Source organism: Engraulis encrasicolus, chromosome 4 (genome assembly GCF_034702125.1).
Source record: "Engraulis encrasicolus isolate BLACKSEA-1 chromosome 4, IST_EnEncr_1.0, whole genome shotgun sequence".
Taxonomy (NCBI): domain Eukaryota; kingdom Metazoa; phylum Chordata; class Actinopteri; order Clupeiformes; family Engraulidae; genus Engraulis; species Engraulis encrasicolus.
Window position 1 is genome coordinate 24,971,692 of NC_085860.1, and position 19,825 is coordinate 24,991,516.

Here is a 19,825-nt window from a genome sequence, read left to right on the forward strand (position 1 = left end):
ACTGAGGACCGATACCCCTTGGCGGCGCAAGGAGTCGAGGAAAGGACTGTTTACATGAAACCATGAAATCTTTGTTAGCAACAGTATTTAATTTTATGGTTAACACCATTTTACCATGTATTTACCTTTCCCGTGAATTTTGCATTACAATTTAAGAATATTAATGGACCAAAACATGTTTGACGTTTGAACTACAGCTCCCAACAGAAAAGTTTGGTAACCACTGTGATACCACACTCTCTAAAGGCTATTGTATTGAAGGGAAGTAGAGTTCCTCTGCCATGCCGGGAGTTCAACCCAGGCCTGGAGACCTTCTGGAGACCAACTGGAGACCTTCAGTTTGGTACTTGGAAATCCCTGGCTCGACTCCCGGCAGGGCAACTATACACCTAGTTTACCATGTGCCATTTTTATAAACTCATCTCACCAGCTCATCCTCAGAATCAGCTGATTTTAGTGAAAAGCATAAAAAAACTTAGATAACAACATGGCACTTAACCAATACATGAGCGAGGTTGCCTGTCACTGCATAGTAGGCTAGTACATGCGTTTTAATGGGGTGAGCTCTCCTTCAAGACAAGTCAAGTCAAGTCAGCTTTTATTGTCAGTTTCTTCGTATGCACAGGTCATACAAGGAAATACAGTAACGTTTCTCTCTCTCTATACCATGAAAGGACATAGACATATGCAGGACTGACATTTACAGACTGACATCAAAGTGCAGGACAGGATGAGTAACAGTGATGGACCAATAACAGTGGTCAAGATGTGACTCATGGTCTGTGTCTGTTTACCTGGGATCTGCCCTTGGTGCTGCTCTACCCTCTGCCACTGCTCAGCTGATACCCCCATTGAGGAGTTTACCCCGACGCCAGCCTTCCCAGCCCTGCAGTACCTGGAGTCCGTGGACGAAGGAGGTGTGGCCTGGCAGGCAGGACTACGCACTGGGGACTTCCTGATCGAGGTAAGGCTGTATTTTCAAATACCCGGCTAATGGACCCTTTTTGTGTTTGTTTGTTCTTTTTAAAATATTTTTTGGGGATTTTCAAGCCTCTATTTTTAGTTTTATATGACAGGACAGTGAAGGAGGTGACAGGAAGCGAGTTGGGAGAGAGAGGTGGGGAAGGGTTTGCAAAAGGCCCGGGTTAGAATCGAACCCAAGTCAGCGGCATAGTAGACGTTTACCATTAGCGCCTAATGGGCCCTTTTTCACATGTCAGACAGCTTTGTATGCATCTGGTATGTCCATGAGTGGCATATACACATACAGTAGAAGCCACTGATTTGGTAGCAACTACCGTGTTTCCTTGACTGCACCATGCAAGGTCCCCACAAAGTCTGGGCAATTACCATTGGTCCCCCACACATTAACACCTTGGAAGTCCCATGAAAGTTGCATGGTATGAGAAAAATAGTGGTTCCTACTCTATTAAATATGCTATTTTTCTGCATTAAAGACTCAAGCTGGCAGTCGTTTACCTTGCTGTACTTCAAATCGGAAGTTTTCTGACATTAGTGCAAAACAGACTTGCGTACTGTACGGGTATGCCCAGGTTTTAGCTCATTTGGTGGAGTTTGTTTTGCTCTCGCAATCTGATGTTGTTGTGATGCTGTGGCGTTAGGGTTGCCGGTTGAGGTGAGCCTGGGACTGAGCCACACACGATGACCTCTGCCACACCTCTTTTATTGCAACTGTTCGTACATTTCTAGAGAGTTTATTTTAAAGGTTGATGTTCCATCTCCAAGAGTGCAGCATGACCTCCAGATGGAAGAGGCGGGGGGTGAGAGCCTGCTCGCTTTACATCATGATGTAGTATAGGGATACCCAAACCAAAAAAAAACTGTGATTAATTGGACTAGTACAGTAATTGATGATATAATGGAAACCCTCGGAGGAATACTGAAAAGGTGATTGGCTAAGCGTGAATGATTGTGAGAGAGCTGAACAAAGTCAAATCTTCCTGGCAGAACACATTCACCTTAGCTGCCATTAGCTTTTTAAATGTCTGACTGAATAAATACTGTAGTTGTATTTCAGAGCAAATGGAGAAGTGATTTGTGATGGAAGGAATTGCTAGGCTGACTTACCAAGAAACTTTTTTCTGTTGGTGTTCCTGTGCTCTCTACGTCACAGTCTGTATTATCTTTCCTTCTTTCCTTCTTTCCTTCTTCTTTCCTTCTTTCTTTCTTTCATTCATTCATTCTTTCTTTCTTTCTTTCTTTCTTTCTTTCTTTCTTTCTTTCTTTCTTTCTTTCTTTCTTTCTATGTGGGTGTGGGTGTGTGTGCATGGGTGCACACAGGCACTTGTGTTAAAGCAATCACAAACTGACCATGTCTACTTGAAAAGGCAGGACGACTGAACAGAACAAACACAGACATAGCCCATGTCTAGCCCATTCCTGTGCCTCTGCCCATCAGCAAAAACAAAATCCATTTTGCATGCGGAATGTTCCCTTGCTGCCTTAAAAGCCTCGTGTCCACAATTCACTCTAGGCAGGCAGGCAGGCAGGCAGGCGATGGACAGGTGGGGAGACAGAGCCGTGGGGATGGGGGATGGCCTCTTTACCCAGGCAGCATGCAGATCCCCCATGAATTATTTGCCATGTGATAATTGAAGAGATAGAGGGAGAGAGAGAGCAAGCATAGGCAACCGACAGCAAAGGCAATATGACGGCCTCGTTACACATTCAGCACCTCATCAAACACACACATTCCCACATGTTCAGTCTTGCTTTTTCATCATGCAGTGAGCTAAAGACTTTCTATGTTAATAATATAAAGCTTTTGTGCTCAAAGGTTTTCTGTTTGTGCTACTACTGTATGAGTGATACAGACTAGTCACTTGTTTTGCGGGCTTAAACAAACGTAGGCTACATGCACAGTACAGAGACAACTGGCACCGGACCAGTATTATTCGTTTTTTGAAGGCCTCACTTGTTCTGGAATTGTAGTAATAATATGGATGTATTAAATGATCTCAATCTTGGTGAAATTTGTGATTGTGATGATAAGTTTTGGAAATATTTTCCCATCAAAACGAGAAGGCAGAAAATGTTGCAGAAAAACTGAGATTCATGAAAATTTCCAATTCAAACTTCACTGACTCGATGATGTGGGCCACAGATTTACTGGTGATTACATGGTTGAAATATTAGTTTCTACAGCTAAACGTTTTTGTTTTTAAACAGACATTTCTGTCCTGGAGGGGAGGTCAGATCGATCAAAATATCAATAGTAAGCAATAAATGTGATTGGTGCTGACAGGATGGATTTATTTAGTATCCTTATTTCTCTGGACCTTCTTTATATAGTTTGTCTCGGTTAGGTTTTTTTTCAGTGTAGACTAACTGATCATCATAGAAGTTCATTTAGGAGACAGATTACCTGTGCGGTCTCTTCAAAAATAGAACCAATTCAATCCCTTGAAACACTTGCTGCGTCAATAAGTCGTTTTATTGGGACCGCAAAAAGACATGTATTGGCTACAGGCTTTGTTTATTTCACCAAAGGGAGTCCCAAGAGCAGATGATTTGTAATTTGTGTGTCTTGAATGAAGACACACTGCTTTCCCCTAAGATCGCATACATATGCTGCTTTTATCAGGGACAGTTTTGGCGTTATGATTTCAGCATTGTTGCTCTTGGCTCATTTCTGTGTATTTCTGGTTTTTTTTGTTTTTTTTTAACAGTGATCACAGAGCGTTGGCTTATACAAAAGCAACTGCCTGTACTGTAATTGGCACTCTGGTGTCTGTGTCCTTCATCTCACAGCCTACCGGTATATACAAACTACGTATGTTTTATCGTTTTTGGCTCCCCTGTCCCTTTCCATTTCGGCTATTTGCTATGTTGTTGTTAGCCAGATTACAATCTGACTTTCAGTGTGTAAGTCGAGCAAGGTAGCCGTATACTTATAACCATGTTTGTGCTAGGTCACTCCCAGCCTCTTTGATGACCTTGCGAGCAGTAATCAGGGCCTTTATTGGTCTGTCAATGTTATTGACAGGCGAGGGGGTTCCTGGGTTAGAGTGATTGTGCCTTGGCTGCGAGGTTCCAGTGGGGAGTAGTAGGGTAGTAGCGTGTTAGCTGTCTCCCCTCGGCAGTGGCGGGCATTCCTGACAGATTGATGTCTGGAGATGAAATACGTCCCCCACCACCTCTATTTCCCCTAGCAATCAACTAGGGAGCACCCCCCGCACCACCACAAGCCAAGTGTAAACAGGGATGTTTATTTGGAAGTGACCTCCTCTTGTTTAGAGACTATTTTTTTTGTGTGCAATATCAAGAATAGATTAGGAAAGCAAGAAGATGACGGAGGGACCCCGGAGAGAACCTAGTACTTTCTTAAGTTGGGTTGTACAAACTCTTTAAAAATAAGGTTGACACAAAGACAGCGCTATGGTTTCTTGCACCAAGAATTATGTATCTATCAACTTACGATATTGCTTCTAAAACTTTTTTGACTTGCTTTGGGCTGTCTATGTGTGTCTATGTTTCTTGATGTGTCTGAAATCAATTGTTTGTATGTATACAGTAGTTGCTGCCTTTGACTGTCCATGACTGTCGGCTGCTTTCGACCATATACTAGCCTGTCAGTTTCGAGGGCTGTCTTGTCTGTTTCTGCTGTTTCTACTGTACGGTACGGTATGTCGTCCTGGTCTTCATTGTTAGTAGTTGTCTAGAGAGGAACTGGAGTCACCGGTAAGCATCCATCCTGAAAATACATCTCCTCCCACTAGCAAGTGTGTGTGGGCAACACAGTGCTGCTGTATTTGTGTCTCTGCCTTCTCATCTGATTTTGTGTTTTATGTGAAGGTTGTCTGTACTGTAGATCCATCCTGACGTGCGGTCAGTAAGCATCCACTCTTTCTCTCGTGACTTCCCTCTACTTTTCTTTCATCCTTCTTTTTCTGCATAATCCTTTCGCACAAGGGCACTTACACACGCACACGTACACACACACACGCACACACACACACACACACACATACACATGCGCGTGAGCACACACACACATGCGCGTGAGCACACACACACACACACACACACACACACACACACACACACACACTCTCCTTATCATCATTCTTTGCTCTTTTCCACTTTCCGGCCACTTCCAATTACAGGATTGCACAAGTTTTGCATATTTACCTCGTCAGGATGGTAACGAAGGAAGCCAACGTCAGCTATTCTGCCTGTGTATATTAATGCAGGAAGAAGCGCCTGTGCTTTGCTTAGACGCTCACGCGCCTTGATATTTCAGGAACATAAACCCTCATATTAAAAATGCTTATAATTGGCAACCGTATGGCGGTACTTCAGTGTCATCTGCCCATATGTGTGTGTCTGAATACCCGTAAGCACAGATGGGCGCAAGTGGATGCAGTTGGCCCTTGAAGTCACCCTTCGCGGTTCTCCACCTAATGGGCATAATATAAGAAGCTCCTCTCCCCCTCCTCTGTTGATGTGCCTGATAAGCATTAACTGGTGCACTGAGAGTGCTGCTCAGAACCAACCTAAAATGCTTGCACAAACCTAATGTCAAGTTGAATTTAAGGTAATGTGAAATGGATCTGTTCACGTTAGTGTTACCGTACTTGCATTACGTATGTAATGTTGATGCAGAATGTTGAATGCAGGATGTTGCCTTAAGAGCTTGTTCTGGATCTCAGTAACATTTTCTCACAGCCAATGTAGCCTGGCAACGCCATCCTACCTACTTCCACCCAAAGATTTTGGCTCCATACATAGTCTGGCCCAACCCTTCTAGCTCGGTTCGCTCACGGTTCTGCCAATCAGCAAACAGTTGAGAGTTGTGACACAGAACTCACCCACAAAGTTCGTTACTGATTGGCCTTTTTCATGAATACTTATCACCACCATCAAATCCAAAGTATTCATTATGACTGGAAAAATTGTACTTTTCATACATGGAAAGGGGGATATTCTCCATGGTCCGCCATTTTGAATTTCCTAAAATTGCTATTTTTAGCTACAAAAATGACTGTAATTGGACCATACTAGAAAATATGTGTTCACTACTTAGTAAACTTTCATGTAAATATCAAATTTGGCAATAGGGAGCCTAGTTTCAATGAGCAGCATAGTTGCAGTACCTTTTTTGACCATTTCCTGCACAGTGTCCCTTTAAGGTAACACTGTTCACGCTTTTATATTGTTATTTGTAGGCTTTGGTAACACTGTATCGTAGTAGCCATGCTAATAAAGCACAATTTAAATTTGAATTTGAATTCGGAACTTCAATGAATTTAAATTGCAGAGTAAGGTCAGACCATCTCCTACCCTCGGATTCCTCTGAGCTTGTTCCAGACTGTTTGACGGAGTCAACTGTCAGCTTTCGGCCAGGCTAATTCCCAATGTACACACACTTCACTATCTGGTGTGTGATAGAAACACATCCAACAGACTCCTCCTATGCATACCTGCTTCTGACTGTGAGAGTCTGGAATGAATGTGCCCTTGAATGTGGGCAGTCAGGCTTGCCCAACCTCCTAGCTGGCATTGTGTAGTTTTTCAATGTGAAAAATAGGCCCATCCAGCACTCTTCGTCCAAGATTCCCCTGCTTTGTTTCCATGGTTATAAAGTCACTTTTGTTATGTTCAGGGCAAAGACAGCTAGCTTCATAACATGCCCAGAAGGTTCCTCGTGGCCTAATAACCCCACCAGACCCTTGGCCTGCAACCTGTCACAAAACCTGTTCTACCGCACCACGAGCGACCCGACCGGCGTAGCCTACTTTAGGCACCCCCTTCAGAGGACGATCTGCCCAGTGCCCCAGTACACCAGGCAACATGCACACACGCACACACGCACACACACACACACACACACTGTGGGAACTGACACGAGGAGTACACAATAAGCCCTCCAGTTTGCCCTCGCCCTGAAAGCCTTCCTCAAAACACACACAACAGATGGAAATGTTGAATGGCTGTCAAGGGCATGGGCTACAAAGGAGTTTTGATAGGCTTCTTCTTCTCACCAACTTCCCTTTGATCTCAAATAATGAATCAAAAGTTTGCCATTTTTTTATGCCAGTCATGGATCATGCTTGTCATGGATCATGCTCTGTGTGCGCACACACATTCAGTATGCGTGGTGAGCCTGTGTGTGTCTGCAAAATGCCAGTCCTGTGTATGTCTATGTCTTGGCATGGTATAGAGAGAAAAACGTAATTTTATTTTCTGGTAACACTTTATTTTAGGGATACATCTATTAGCACTAATACATACAATGTTAATGCCTGCATAAGTAACTTGTAAGGCATGTACTAAGCAAACGCTAAGGCCTACTAGGTCCTTACTAAGGTTAAATTGGTAATAAATCCCTTATTGTGCATGAACAAGACATTGGCGAATACATGTTTAACAAATGTTTGATTTTGCTTTGTACATGCCTTACATGTTACTTATACAGGAACATTGTATGTATTAGTGCTAATAGATGTATCCCTAAAATAAAGTGTTACCCATTTTGCTTGTATGACTTGTGCATATGAAGAAAATGACAATAAAAGCTGACTTGACTTGACTTGACTTGACTTGACTTGACTTGACTTGACTTGACTTGACTTGACTTGACTTGACTTGACTTTAGCCCCTGATAGCAGTGCCTGCCATGCAGGGCTAGAACTTCTTTGTTCACCGGCCTCTGTGGCCAGTGGTTTTACCCAGTCACAAGTAGTTTAGTCTTTCTGCTAACGAGAGTGTTGTTGTCAGGTTTTTTTTCTTAAGAATGTTCGTGCATTTAAAATGTTCAAATATAAACAATTTATGCGACTACTGTGTAATAGCAAGTGACCTGTCAAAGTGGATAGTGAGACTGAAATTATCCCTAACCACAGCCAAGCTTTACCAGCATTTGGCCGGTTGGCAGGTGCCAATGTGCCATGTGTCCGTTGTTGTAGTTAATGACTAAGTCTTTGAAGATATACCCGACGGACGTCACTTGTGTGTTGCTGGTATGATGTAGTCAGTCACCCATTGGGTGGGACTAGAGATTGCAACAGACGTAGAGTTTGTACATACATACAGTAGGGTCAATGAGCACTTGTTTACCTTTCTCATGCTTGGAAAAACTGATATGCAGAGGAACTGCATAATGTGCAGGTATATTGTGAATTATATCATCAAGTATTTGTTTATTATTGCAAGTAATGTTATTGTACCATTGCTCAATATGACAGTATATCTGGTATATCTTCTCACATTGGCTACGTTTACATGATGTTTTTAATTCCGAATGAATAATTCCGAATTAAATAGTTCCATCAAGTTTACTTTGATCTTTCATTTAATTCCGAATTAAGAAGTGCTTACATGATGTTTTCAAAGCAAAATTAACCTTTATTCAGAATTAAAGTGAGTTAATTTGGAATTAAATGTCTCATGTAAACATAGTGAATCATTATTGCATATTTCATTACACACACTAAGGTACACTGAGGTGCCATTAATTACTGCAGGGCAGAACATGCAGCAGACACAAGTCTCAAGCAACACGATACCCTAAAATCTACTCTCAGATAATAATGGAGTGCTGTTGAGTCCAGAAAAGTGCCAGCTACTTCATGATTATGTCACTGTTATGGCGTCGTTATGAGTCATCCAAGTGAGCCCAGAGTTATGACTCTACATTAGGGCCTACAGTATCAGGTCATACTTGGACAGTAGCCATACTACCATACTACCATACATCGCTGTGGATATGATAGCCTTCAGCTGGGCGCAAAAGCAGTTGCTTCCAGGCTGTACAAGAGTGAATAATAATATATCACACTCTCTCTCTTTATTGAAGAGATATAATTCAAGTTGGCCACTTTCTCTGGAATTGCATTACCCATAGACAGTTCTTCCTACTACACAGGGTACATGAATTTCTTCCTGTTTCAGTATCTTTTTCCTGAGTTCATACGCTGGAATGGCTGTAGGGTTTGAAATATTCAGTTAAGGGGGTGAAGTGGCGCACTGTGCTAATGCATTGTACCATGAATGGAAGTCAATAACCATAATGACACAGGTTCGAGTCTGGCCTGGGTCATTTCTCAACTCTACCCCATCTCTCAGTCTTTCTCTTATTATGTCCGCTGTCCTATAAAGACAAAAATATTTTTTAAAAGGAAGGAAATATGGCTCAGTGAGCCTGCTCGGCAATGAGAATGTTGCAGGTTCAAGGCTCGCTGTGCCTGGCCGCCTCAATGTGTCCATGAGCAAGATACTTAACCCAAAATGGCTCCTGGTGGAAGCCGCGGCGTGGAAGCCACAGCCACTAGGGGTGTAAATCACAGCCTTCATGACGATATGATACGGTATCGATTTCTTAAAGCAGGGATTCGATTATTTTCGATACTTAAGAATTCCCCACGATATGATACGATTCGATTCGATTCGATTTTTTCCAATTACTTTTCCACTACTATTGTGTTATGGAGCTAGGGAATTGCACAGGGGCCAGCGATTCTATTCTTTTCGATACTTAAGAATGCCCCACGATTCGATTGCCGACCGATACTTCGATGTATCGATACTTTTCGATTTCTTTTTACACCCCTAACAGCCACCAGTGTGTGAATGTGAGTGTGAATGGATGAACGTGATGCTTACATGTAAAGTGCTTTGAGTGCTTGAAAGAGTGGAAAAGTGCAACATAAATGCAGTCCATTTGCCATTTACATGTACTTAGGAGTTCCAATGAAATTTCCACTGGATATAAAGGCTAGAAGAAACGCTTAAATGTACAGTAGTGAGATAATCAACATGACCAACTCTTCATGTTAATTGATGTTTCCTCACTTGTTTGAGATGATTGATCATGTTACGGTATATTCATTGAGCTTTTTTTGTTTTGTTTTTTCACTTCATTTATCGCTGTATACTGTATATGTATAAAACTGTTGAATTCCATCAGTCGCACCTAAAACAAGTTGAATAGTTTCAGCCCTCTTTACCCCTTCTCTCACCATCTCTGATAGCATGGAACATTGGTCACCTAGCAACCACTTGCCCATTGTGTATGTTGATGTGCTGTGAAGAAAAAGACAGAGACAGCTGCTGGACTGGACATTAAACAGACTCTTAAGCTGTGGGTGTCAGTGTACACTGTAAATTCTGCTTCAGATCAGCTTTCACTGTACATATCAGTGAAAATCTCAAATCAAGAGTCTCTTTGGGATCAAACTAGAATTGACATGTCTCTTGATTCAACAGTGAGATGATTGCTGAGATGATTGTTATTGTTATGTTTATCTGTTTGATCAGTGTGATCAATGTACAGTATGGTGTCCTTTATCAAACTCAGAAAATCAAACATTTCAAGTAGGTTTACAGTACTCTCGACCATCCTATAATTCACGTTTATAGATAGGCCACATGAGGCATGGAAATCCTCATGACGTCAAGCTGCATTTACACCCGCTGATTCACCCACTCGGGCACAGCAGTGCCTGCCGCATGGCATGGCTTCATCCCAGTTATAGACCTCCATGGTAGCCCCCATAGCACCCCATATGGCGGGGAGCTGTTTTCCATCGGGAGCTCACCATCTGGGAGAGGAACCGGAGGTTGTTGAGCCCATGCAGATAAGATAAAGACGTCTTTAAGGACAAGACCAATGCAGGGCATTTGAGGAGGAGATAGAAAGAGAAAATAAGTTGAAGGAGAGGATTGTGCACATCCCAGGAAAAGGTGCAGGACGAAGGCCAACTGTAGTTTTCAAGTGAGAAGTCCGCACACTTAAAATCAATTTGTTGTGTTTATTATTTCATGGCTGTTGAAGTCAAAACGTAATCCAGCCATGAAATAATAAAAGACAACAAAAGGATTTTAAGAGTGCAGACATCTCACTTTGAAAAAAGAAAAAAATAATACAAAAAAAGAAGTCATGGAGTGTTGAGTGGTGGGGAGAGAGAGGGTTGTGCCGTGCGTAATCTTTCACCAAGCAGATCTGCTCCTCTCTGTTCTCCTTTATAATTAGCCCTCCGCAAAGACAAAAGAGTTCAGTCCTCCACGGAGTGGAGAGCGAAACGATTCCGTTTGGATGATACAGGTTTCAGAGGGACCGGAGAAATTGACCTCCGTTAACCTTCTTTTGTGAGGCTGACGTCCACAGAGCCTGGCTGATTTCACACCCTCACCTCAACGCAGGGATTTTTCACTGTGGTCAAAGATAAACATTAATTATATTTAATTTACTATTTGGTAAATATTTACAAAATATGAACTATTTATAAACTATTTTACCTTTATATTTTTGCATTTATTGTTTGTAGCTTATCTGTCTTTCCGTCCAAACAGATATCTGACATCTTATAAGAGTAGTCGACAACAATAAGGTGACAAAAAGAACATCCTCTGAGTCTACGTGGTGCAATTTAGGCCAAGCTCACTGTACCTAAAGCTAAGACAGCACTGAGTGTGCAGACAATGCAGCATGTGAATACATCTTGAGGTTTTTTTCTTTTTTTGCTGGGATTCGGTTGAAACTCTGTAATTGCTGTAAGCGGAGCATCATTATTTTCACAATATCCCGCACAAAGGTGAACTTATTGCTGATGGTGACTCATATTCACACTTGCGGATACGTGCAGGATAGCATTACATAAATTCCAATGGACTGGTTGTTGTTTGACTTGGAAGCTCTACTTAAAAGGAAGCCAGTACAAAGATCTTGATGTTGGTGGTCGATACTATCTCTGTTTGTAGCTTTAGATTGTAATCAGAGGTGGCCATCTTAGCCTTTAGAAAATAAAACATCATACTGTGCGAAGGTCAGTTCGATATGTTGGGGAAGCTTAATTTGTATTTAAACTGAGTTCTTTTAAAAAGGCTAAAGTGGATTTTGTGGATGTGTGGGTAGGTATGCACGTGACTGTTTGTTCATGTGCTGTGTGTGCATGTGTGCTGCATTTGTGTGTGTGTGCATTTGTGTGTGTGTGTGTGTGTGTGTGTGTGTGTGTGTGTGTGTGTGTGTGTGTGTGTGTGTGTGTGTGTGTGTGTGTGTGTGTGTGTGTGTGTGTGTGTGTGCACGCGTATGTGCGTGCGTATGTGTGTGCACTCAGTCACTGTGCAGTCATTCCTATTGGTCTAAGTGAATCACTTCTGCTTGTTCTGTCAGGGGTACCTGAGGGGTCTCCTAGTTCACTGAGTGGCATTATGTAACCATAAGGCTGAAAATGGAGAAGACATCATTACATAATTGTGTGTGTGTGTTCGTGTCTGTGTGTGTGTGTGTGTGTGTGTGTGCGTGCATGCGTCCGTGCGTGTGTGAGTGTGTGCGTGCACATGCGTGTGTTTATGTGCATGTTTGTGCAACTATGCATGCGTGTGCATGTGTGTGTGAGAGATTGAAGGCGGGTGTGTAGCTCTAGTTGCTGCACTGCACATCATCTTTATTCTGCTGGAAATGACCAGAAGTGGCACAAAAATTATATTTCATGAAATATGGAGACTCTAGCAAGCAAGCGACATACTAGACAAGCTGCCCCATGAAGATGGACCTCAGGAAACATCCTTTTCAAATCCTTGTGCTTTATCATACGATGTGTGTGGCATTCGACGATACCAGAATACTTCACATAAATGTATAAGCCTATTGAGCGTGAACATGTTTCTCACAACTCGCAACTTCTCTTAGAATTAAGGAAAGGATTGCATCTGTGCTGCTCAGGTGTCTCCAGTGCACCAGATGATAAAACAGAAGCATGTGGATTTAGCCCTTTGTTATATACACGTATAGTGGCTATCTGAAGGATTCTCCGAGGTGGTTTGTTATGAATTGCAGACCCCTTTAGCAGACTAAAGGCACACATTGGTTCTTCGAGGAATGCCAAGGTTTCTTGGAGGTTCCTCAGAACAATGTTATAGGTTGCACAAAAGTAGCAACAGGAACAACCCTTGAAGGTTCCCAGAATATTGTTTTATTTTTACAGTTTGCTGTAAACGTCATCATGCTGGTGAGTCGTGCTGTCGGGCCGTCTGAACCAGTTTGCTTTTAACAGGGCTTGCACATGACGTATAGCCTGGCTCCTACCAGACCTCTGTATGTGTGTGTAGCTCTGGAGCCCCCTAGTGGTGCTCAACACTAACAGAGGTCTGGGATTTGATTTTTCCACTCAAAACACAAGTGGGGCATTTATTGGTCAACAGAAAACGTTTTTGGAGGAATTTGTTGATATTGAAGCAATTAATGCTCAGATTATTTTTTGACAGGAGAAATGGAATCCTACTTCATGCTCCTGCGCGGACCTACAGGTCGGGCAAGAGCCCGGCAATATGACGTACAGTAGGACTGAGGAGTTTGTTCTCTGTTCAAGTCCTTATAATATACAATTGTATCTCCACGCATCATTATCTTGTCCATGCAAGGAGGTTTGCTTAGTTTTTTTGTATCTGCATTTTCAGTGTTTCCATGGAGGAAGCACGGAGGCCCTCTGTCTTCCAGTGGTTGAAGTCACATTGCATTGCAGCGGCATAATGACATTAGAGGCAGATGAGGCCGCATCAGGGCTGTGTGTGTGTGTGTGTGTGTGTGTGTGTGTGTGTGTGTGTGTGTGTGTGTGTGTGCGTGCGTGCGTGCGTGCGTGTGTGTGTGTGTGTGTGTGTGCGTGCGTGCGTGCGTGCGTGCCTGCGTGCGTGCGTGTGTGCGTGCGTGCGTACGTGCGTGCGTGCGTACGTGCACGCGTGTGTTCATGATGCCGCATCAGGGGTGTGCGTGTGCGTGCGTGTGCTCATGAGGCCGTTGGTCTCGCGGTCATCAGCATGTGCTCTCAGCATTTCCTAAATGAGAGTAAATCTCATCACCGCCCGTGCCGTGACACTCCTCAAGGTAGAGGTTTTAAAGTGGTTGGTGCTGTGGGTTTTTTTTCTTCTTCATTCTTTATTTCTTAAAAATGTGTCTGCTGCTGCACTCCTCTCATTTGTCTGCAGTAAAAATTGAGAAAGCCTCATTTAGGGAGCTGAAAAGTGGAGATGTGAATGCACGACTGCATCCCCCTTTCCAGCACCTATGGTCCAGTGGCATAATGACATTAGAGGCAGATGAGGCCACATCAGGTGTGTGTGTGTGTGTTTGCATGCTTGCGTGTGTGCGTGTGCATGCGTGCGTGTGTGTGCGTGCATGTACGCGTCTGCTCATGAGGCCGTTGATCTCCCGGTCATCAGCGTCTGCTCTCAGCACTTCCTAAATGAGAGTAAATCTCATTACTTCCCGTGCCGTGACACTCCTCAAGGTAGAGGTTAGAGGTGGCGGCAGATTTTAGCACGGCAGCAGGAAATAAAAAAGCTTTTTCATTCGATTAATGTGATTTATACTGTATACCATCACGTGAACCTTAAGCTACATATATTTGTGATATTATAACCTGTATTGTATCCTGGTCGGTGTATGAAAGAATAATATGCCACGTGAATACTTTGACATCCTTCTGTAGCTTTGCCCCGAGCCTGAGCCTGTGTCTTAACATTCTTGTAGCAATCAAAATGAAAATAATGCCCTGATGAAGGCAATGTGTCGAAACGCATAGGCATCTAGCCAGTGTTTAATAAAGACTTAAAAACTTTAGTAAGGAGTGCCTCAAAGATTGTTTTTATCTTTTTATGGCATTTTGTAGCAATTTTTAGCATGATTGTAGATTTAGCGTGAAGCAGAGTAAACCCTTTTTCAAAATGACTTATTGCCTTACCCTTGCACTCACACAAGAACGTTGAAATGCCCTGGACACATCTTTATGTGGTATGTGGTTTCCAAGGATACCTGTGCTTACTCACGTAGCCTTTCAGATGCTACAGTACACTGCTTCTCTTTCTGCCTTTCACTCTTTTCACATTTCCTATCTCTTATTACAAGATGTGAGCTAGAATTCCTCATAGCTTGTGGTAGAGTCTGGGCACTCTGCATAGGAAAATATGTGGTGAATATTATTAGATGGACATTTTGACGTTTTGGTCCTGCTTCCTGTTTCTATTTGCTGATTACTTGAGATTTAGCTGATGATGATACTAAATCCTAAAGACACCTTTCTTGATGCAGGTCTGAACTGAAATACAGTGTTGAGGAAAGGCAGCAGTGGCTACACAGTCGAAATCCTACATGTAGCTCGTTTATGTTCTTTCCAGCTGAGTGAACGATAGGCTACAGTACTGTACTGTATGTACCAACTGCATGCAGCATGTCTACCGTACCTACTGTACGTATTTGGTCAAAAATCATCATCACATGATGCAATCTTTACAGTTAATGCTGTTTTATTACACTAAATGACTGGAAGAAATACTGCATGTGAAACTGGACTTGATCTGCTGGAGGTACTTCTTTGTAACACTCTGCTCAGAGGATAGGACAGCCATGGCTCAATGGTTTGAACACTGGCCTCAAGATCAGAGGGTTGCAGGTTCAAATCCCACCCTTACCAGCACCTTCTTCAATGGCTGAGGTGAAGGCACCTAACCCTACATTGCTCCAGAGTCAGTAACCAATACCCTGTACTTAAATAACTGTACAGTAGGTCGATTTCAAAAAAAAAAAAAAATCAGCTAAGTGTAATGTAATGTGTTGTAGAAAAGGATCTGTTAGCAATATGTAGGTAATCTCAATGCAGGTGGGGGGTGTTTATAAAAAATTGAAGGGAAAACAGCACAAGTAAAAAAGTTTACTGTATATCTCTGTTACTTTCAGAGCCATAATTCCTGGTCCATGCTAATCGTGCGGAAATGGTGGTAGAGTGCCAGAAAAGCATTTCGGATTGGAATAATTTAACATCAGGCTACAGTCCAACACCACAAATTCCAATCACTTGGCTGTGCCAGTGTGCTTGACCTATGTAAATTCATTTGTTTCACCTGGATGAATAAACCTGGTTTAAAAGTGGAACCAATTTTTAGTAAAACATTGCTGCTTCTGGTACTATTGTCCATTGTCCTTCATTGCCATAGAATGCCAGAGCGAACCTGATGATGCACTGAGGCGAAATGAATTGCTTGCTCTGAATAATACAGCAAAAAGTCAACTAAGTGTGCGGTAAACTTCTTTCTTCTGAAGTATTGAACACGCTTGCATTTGCCAACACCTACGGATCTTTGAACTGTTGCATATATTCAAGGTGTTGTGCAAACAGTCCCTCATTCTGTGACCCTCCTGCAGTACATCTAACCCCCCCGGTTTGACAACCACTGTACTACACACAAGTGTCACGTTGGTTGGTGCTATCTTCTCACATGTCTTCATTGATGGCAGGGTGAATTGATGGCAGGGTGAATGAGTTGTGTGTGTTTTTAACTGTGTGTTTGTTCTCCATCCTGACACAGGTAAACCAGGAGAATGTGGTCAAAGTCGGGCACAAGCAGGTGGTGAACATGATCCGGCATGGCACCAACCGTCTGATCATCAAAGTTGTCACCGTCAGCAGGAATCTTGATCCAGATGACACGGCAAGGAAAAAAAGTAAAGAGCAGTATTTTTATTAATCATGTTGCATTTTGTGTGTCTAGATTGCTACAAGATTGTTGCAAAATGAAATAGGATGTTATCAAAGCATCATCCACTTGCAAAATCTGGTACAAGCACATTGATCAGATTCACAGTTTTTGTCAGTGCAAAGACATTAACTCAAGTTGATTATCAACTTTTCTTAATGAAACATGAGATTTTTTTGAAACAGAATTATATTGTAATCCTGTTCAGTGTTCTGCCCATTTTGGCTTGTAATTCAGTTTTGTCAGTCACTGCATTATACCTGATAAGACACACCACCACACCACCTTGAGACACTCCATTTAAAATCGTTTCTGTCCTGCTTGCTCATGCTGACACTAACAGTACTAATAATATGCGCAGCTGTGCCAATCTCAGCATATCGTTAACCTTCTCTAACCTTGGCTCGGTTTGCCAAAGATAGAAAGGGTGCGCCATCGTTTCCCTCCTTGGCAAACTTTGAGGAAAAGCTGCATGAGATTGAAACATGCAGGCATTGTGTTTGTGGCCTTTGGGAGATGCTGGTTCATGGACGGCCCCGCCTCTCTCTCTCTTTTTTTTGCTCTCTCTCTCTCTCTCTCTCTCTCTCTCTCTGACTCTCTCTCTATCTCTCAAACACTCTCCGTCTTTCCCTTCACTCTTTATTTCCCTCTCCTTCCCTCCTTATATCCCTCCCTCTCCTTACCACTCTTACTTTCAATCTTTCACTTTTTTCCTCTCTTTTTGTCCCCTGTCCTTCTCTCTCGCTCTCTCGCTCTCTCTCTCTTTCTTTCTCTCTCTCACTCTCTTTCTTTCTCTCTCTCTCTCTCTCTCTCTCTCTCTTCCTCTCTCTAACACTCTGTCTTTCCCTACATTCTTTATTTCCCTCTCCTCCTTCTTCCCTTACTCCATCTATTTCTTTCTCTCTCTCCTCATCGCTCTTTCTTTCGATCTTTCACTCCCCCCCCCCCCCCCTCTCTCTCTCTCTCTCTCTCTCTCTCTCTCTCTCTCTCTCTCTGTGTGCCTATCTGTGATATTCTTCTCTCCAGTGCCCCCACCTCCCAGGAGGGCTCCTTCCGCTGCGCTCTCCATGCGGTCTAAGTCCATGACCTCAGAGCTGGAAGACATGGGTAAGCTAAGCACACTAATAAGGCCGAATCTGAAATGTTCACTCCTTCGCCGTAGAGTGCACTACATAGGGAGCATGAACTCACACCCTATGTAGTAAACTATGTAGTGAGCGAGTGACCATTTCGGACACAGCCTGAAAGAGATGGGGCCTCACCACTCACACAGAACAAGGAGTCCTCTGTGGTGTTCATATAGTTGTTTGAATGGGTGTTTCGAGGGAACAGCCTGATCCCTGCTGTCTCTCTTCACATCCATTCTCTCCTTGATTGATTAAAATCACTTATGATTCAGGGCTGGTACTGAAACTGCACAGCTGTGATAAAGCCATGAATTGTGTGTGCTGTCGTGAACATATTTACTAACTTATCTCACATGCTAGTCAAGTTACCAACTTGACTAGCATGGAAACATACTAGCCCGATAGTTATAAGTTGTATCTTACGTCTACACTGCATACAACTAATTGTGTATGACAAGAAAATCATTGTGCTGGGCCATAAGCATGTACATCCCATGTTAGTCTTATATAATAATGTGAACAGCTGTACTCAATGTGAAGGAAATGACGTCATGCTGTATTTTTAAGATTTTGTAATGGCTTTCTTTTCTATTTCTCCACGTGCATCACCAGTTGAGACAGGTAAGCCATATTGTACAGTAATATGTATTCTACTGTTCTCTCTCTCTCTCTCTCTCTCTCTCTCTCTCTCTCTCTCTCTCTCTCTCTCTCTCTCTCTGTCTCTCTCTCTGTCTGTCTGTCTCTCTCTCTCTCTCTATGTATCACAGCTTCCCATCAGCTGACACATTGTATGTGTTTGTGTTATCATATGTCCTTAGCATTCAGTCATTATACATATGAATCTACCATAACCAAAAATGTATTCTAATACCTCACATAGCTAGCAGCACAATCAATATCCGTATGTCAGTGGCGATTCTTATGAATCCAGGCCATATTATCCGAAGAGTTTGTAAAACGTCTTGCCATGTCTGAAGTGTCCTTGAGCAAGGCAACTAACGCCACATTGTTCTGACTGTAACCAATACCCTAAAAAATAATAACTGTAAGTCGCTTTGGATAAAAGCGTCAGCTAAGTGTAATGTAATGTAATGCGATGTCTTTTTGAGATGCACAAATGAGATGACCTTTGTGCTGTAAGACCTTTGCCAGCACCTGTCCCATTAGCATTAGAACAAGTGCACCTAATGAGACATCAGCTGGGACCAGATGGGGACTTGCGTGAGGCTAGTCATGAAACACATTCGATTGTAGCAGTAACATTCTGGGTCATTAATAGTAATAGGGCAGTCATGGGTGAGCGAGGGCAGTCATGGGTGAGCGGTTAGGGCGTCAGACTTGCATCCCAGAGGTTGCCGGTTCGACTCCCGACCCGCCAGGTTGGTGGGGGGAGTAATCAACCAGTGCTCTCCCCCATCCTCCTCCATGACTGAGGTACCCTGAGCATGGTACCGTCCCACCGCAATGCTCCCCATGGGGCGCCACTGAGGGCTGCCCCCTTGCACGGGTGAGGCATAAATGCAATTTCGTTGTGTGCAGTGTGCAGTGTTCACTTGTGTGCTGTGGAGTGCTGTGTCACAATGACAATGGGAGTTGGAGTTTCCCAATGGGCTTTCACTTTCAATAGGGATTGCTTTTGAGTCTATGTAGGTGTACATTTAATCATAAGGTTCATACACTTAAACTGAAGACAGTACCCTGCAATTCGGTCATCACAGAAAACGTCACAGTAAACGTCATTAAATATAGGTTAAAGCCATTGTATGTCTCCTTATTAAAATTGCGTTAGGTACATATAATATGCCTAATGTGAGTATGTATACTATTTCTAGAGATGCACCGGATCCAAGATCCGGTTCCGGATCCGGCAGGATAATAGGGTTTTTCACACTATCCGGATCCGGTTCCAGGATCCAGGATCCGGTAGCCGAGGCTTTTCAGTCAAAATAGTTTGAGCCAACGTGACAAAAAGGGCCCACGTGTGTGAGTAGGCTATGCGTTTCAACCCTTTCGTAGGATCCGGTATCCGGTTCCGGATCCGGCAGGATCTTAAGCAGTGGATCCGTCATCCGGCAGGATCCTAAAAACCAGGATCCGGTGCATCTCTAACTATTTCAAAGACTACGAAAGTAGCTGTAGTGCAGTGTAGTGCGTAATAAAGGGCCACATTTTTGCAATGCTAATTAACAGCAATGATAAATAGGAAACGT

At 43.0% G+C, this 19,825-nt stretch overlaps 1 protein-coding gene across 1 annotated transcript in view; it reads left to right on the forward strand.

The window, feature by feature from the left end:
- Positions 1-19,825, forward strand: part of shank2b (SH3 and multiple ankyrin repeat domains 2b) — a 116,421-nt gene that overhangs the window by 81,347 nt on the left and 15,249 nt on the right. The window contains exons 15-18 of the mRNA XM_063196942.1: positions 840-964; positions 16,321-16,456; positions 17,515-17,595; positions 18,228-18,236. Of these exons, the coding sequence (XP_063053012.1) occupies positions 840-964; positions 16,321-16,456; positions 17,515-17,595; positions 18,228-18,236 (351 nt within the window). The remainder of the gene's footprint in view (positions 1-839; positions 965-16,320; positions 16,457-17,514; positions 17,596-18,227; positions 18,237-19,825) is intronic.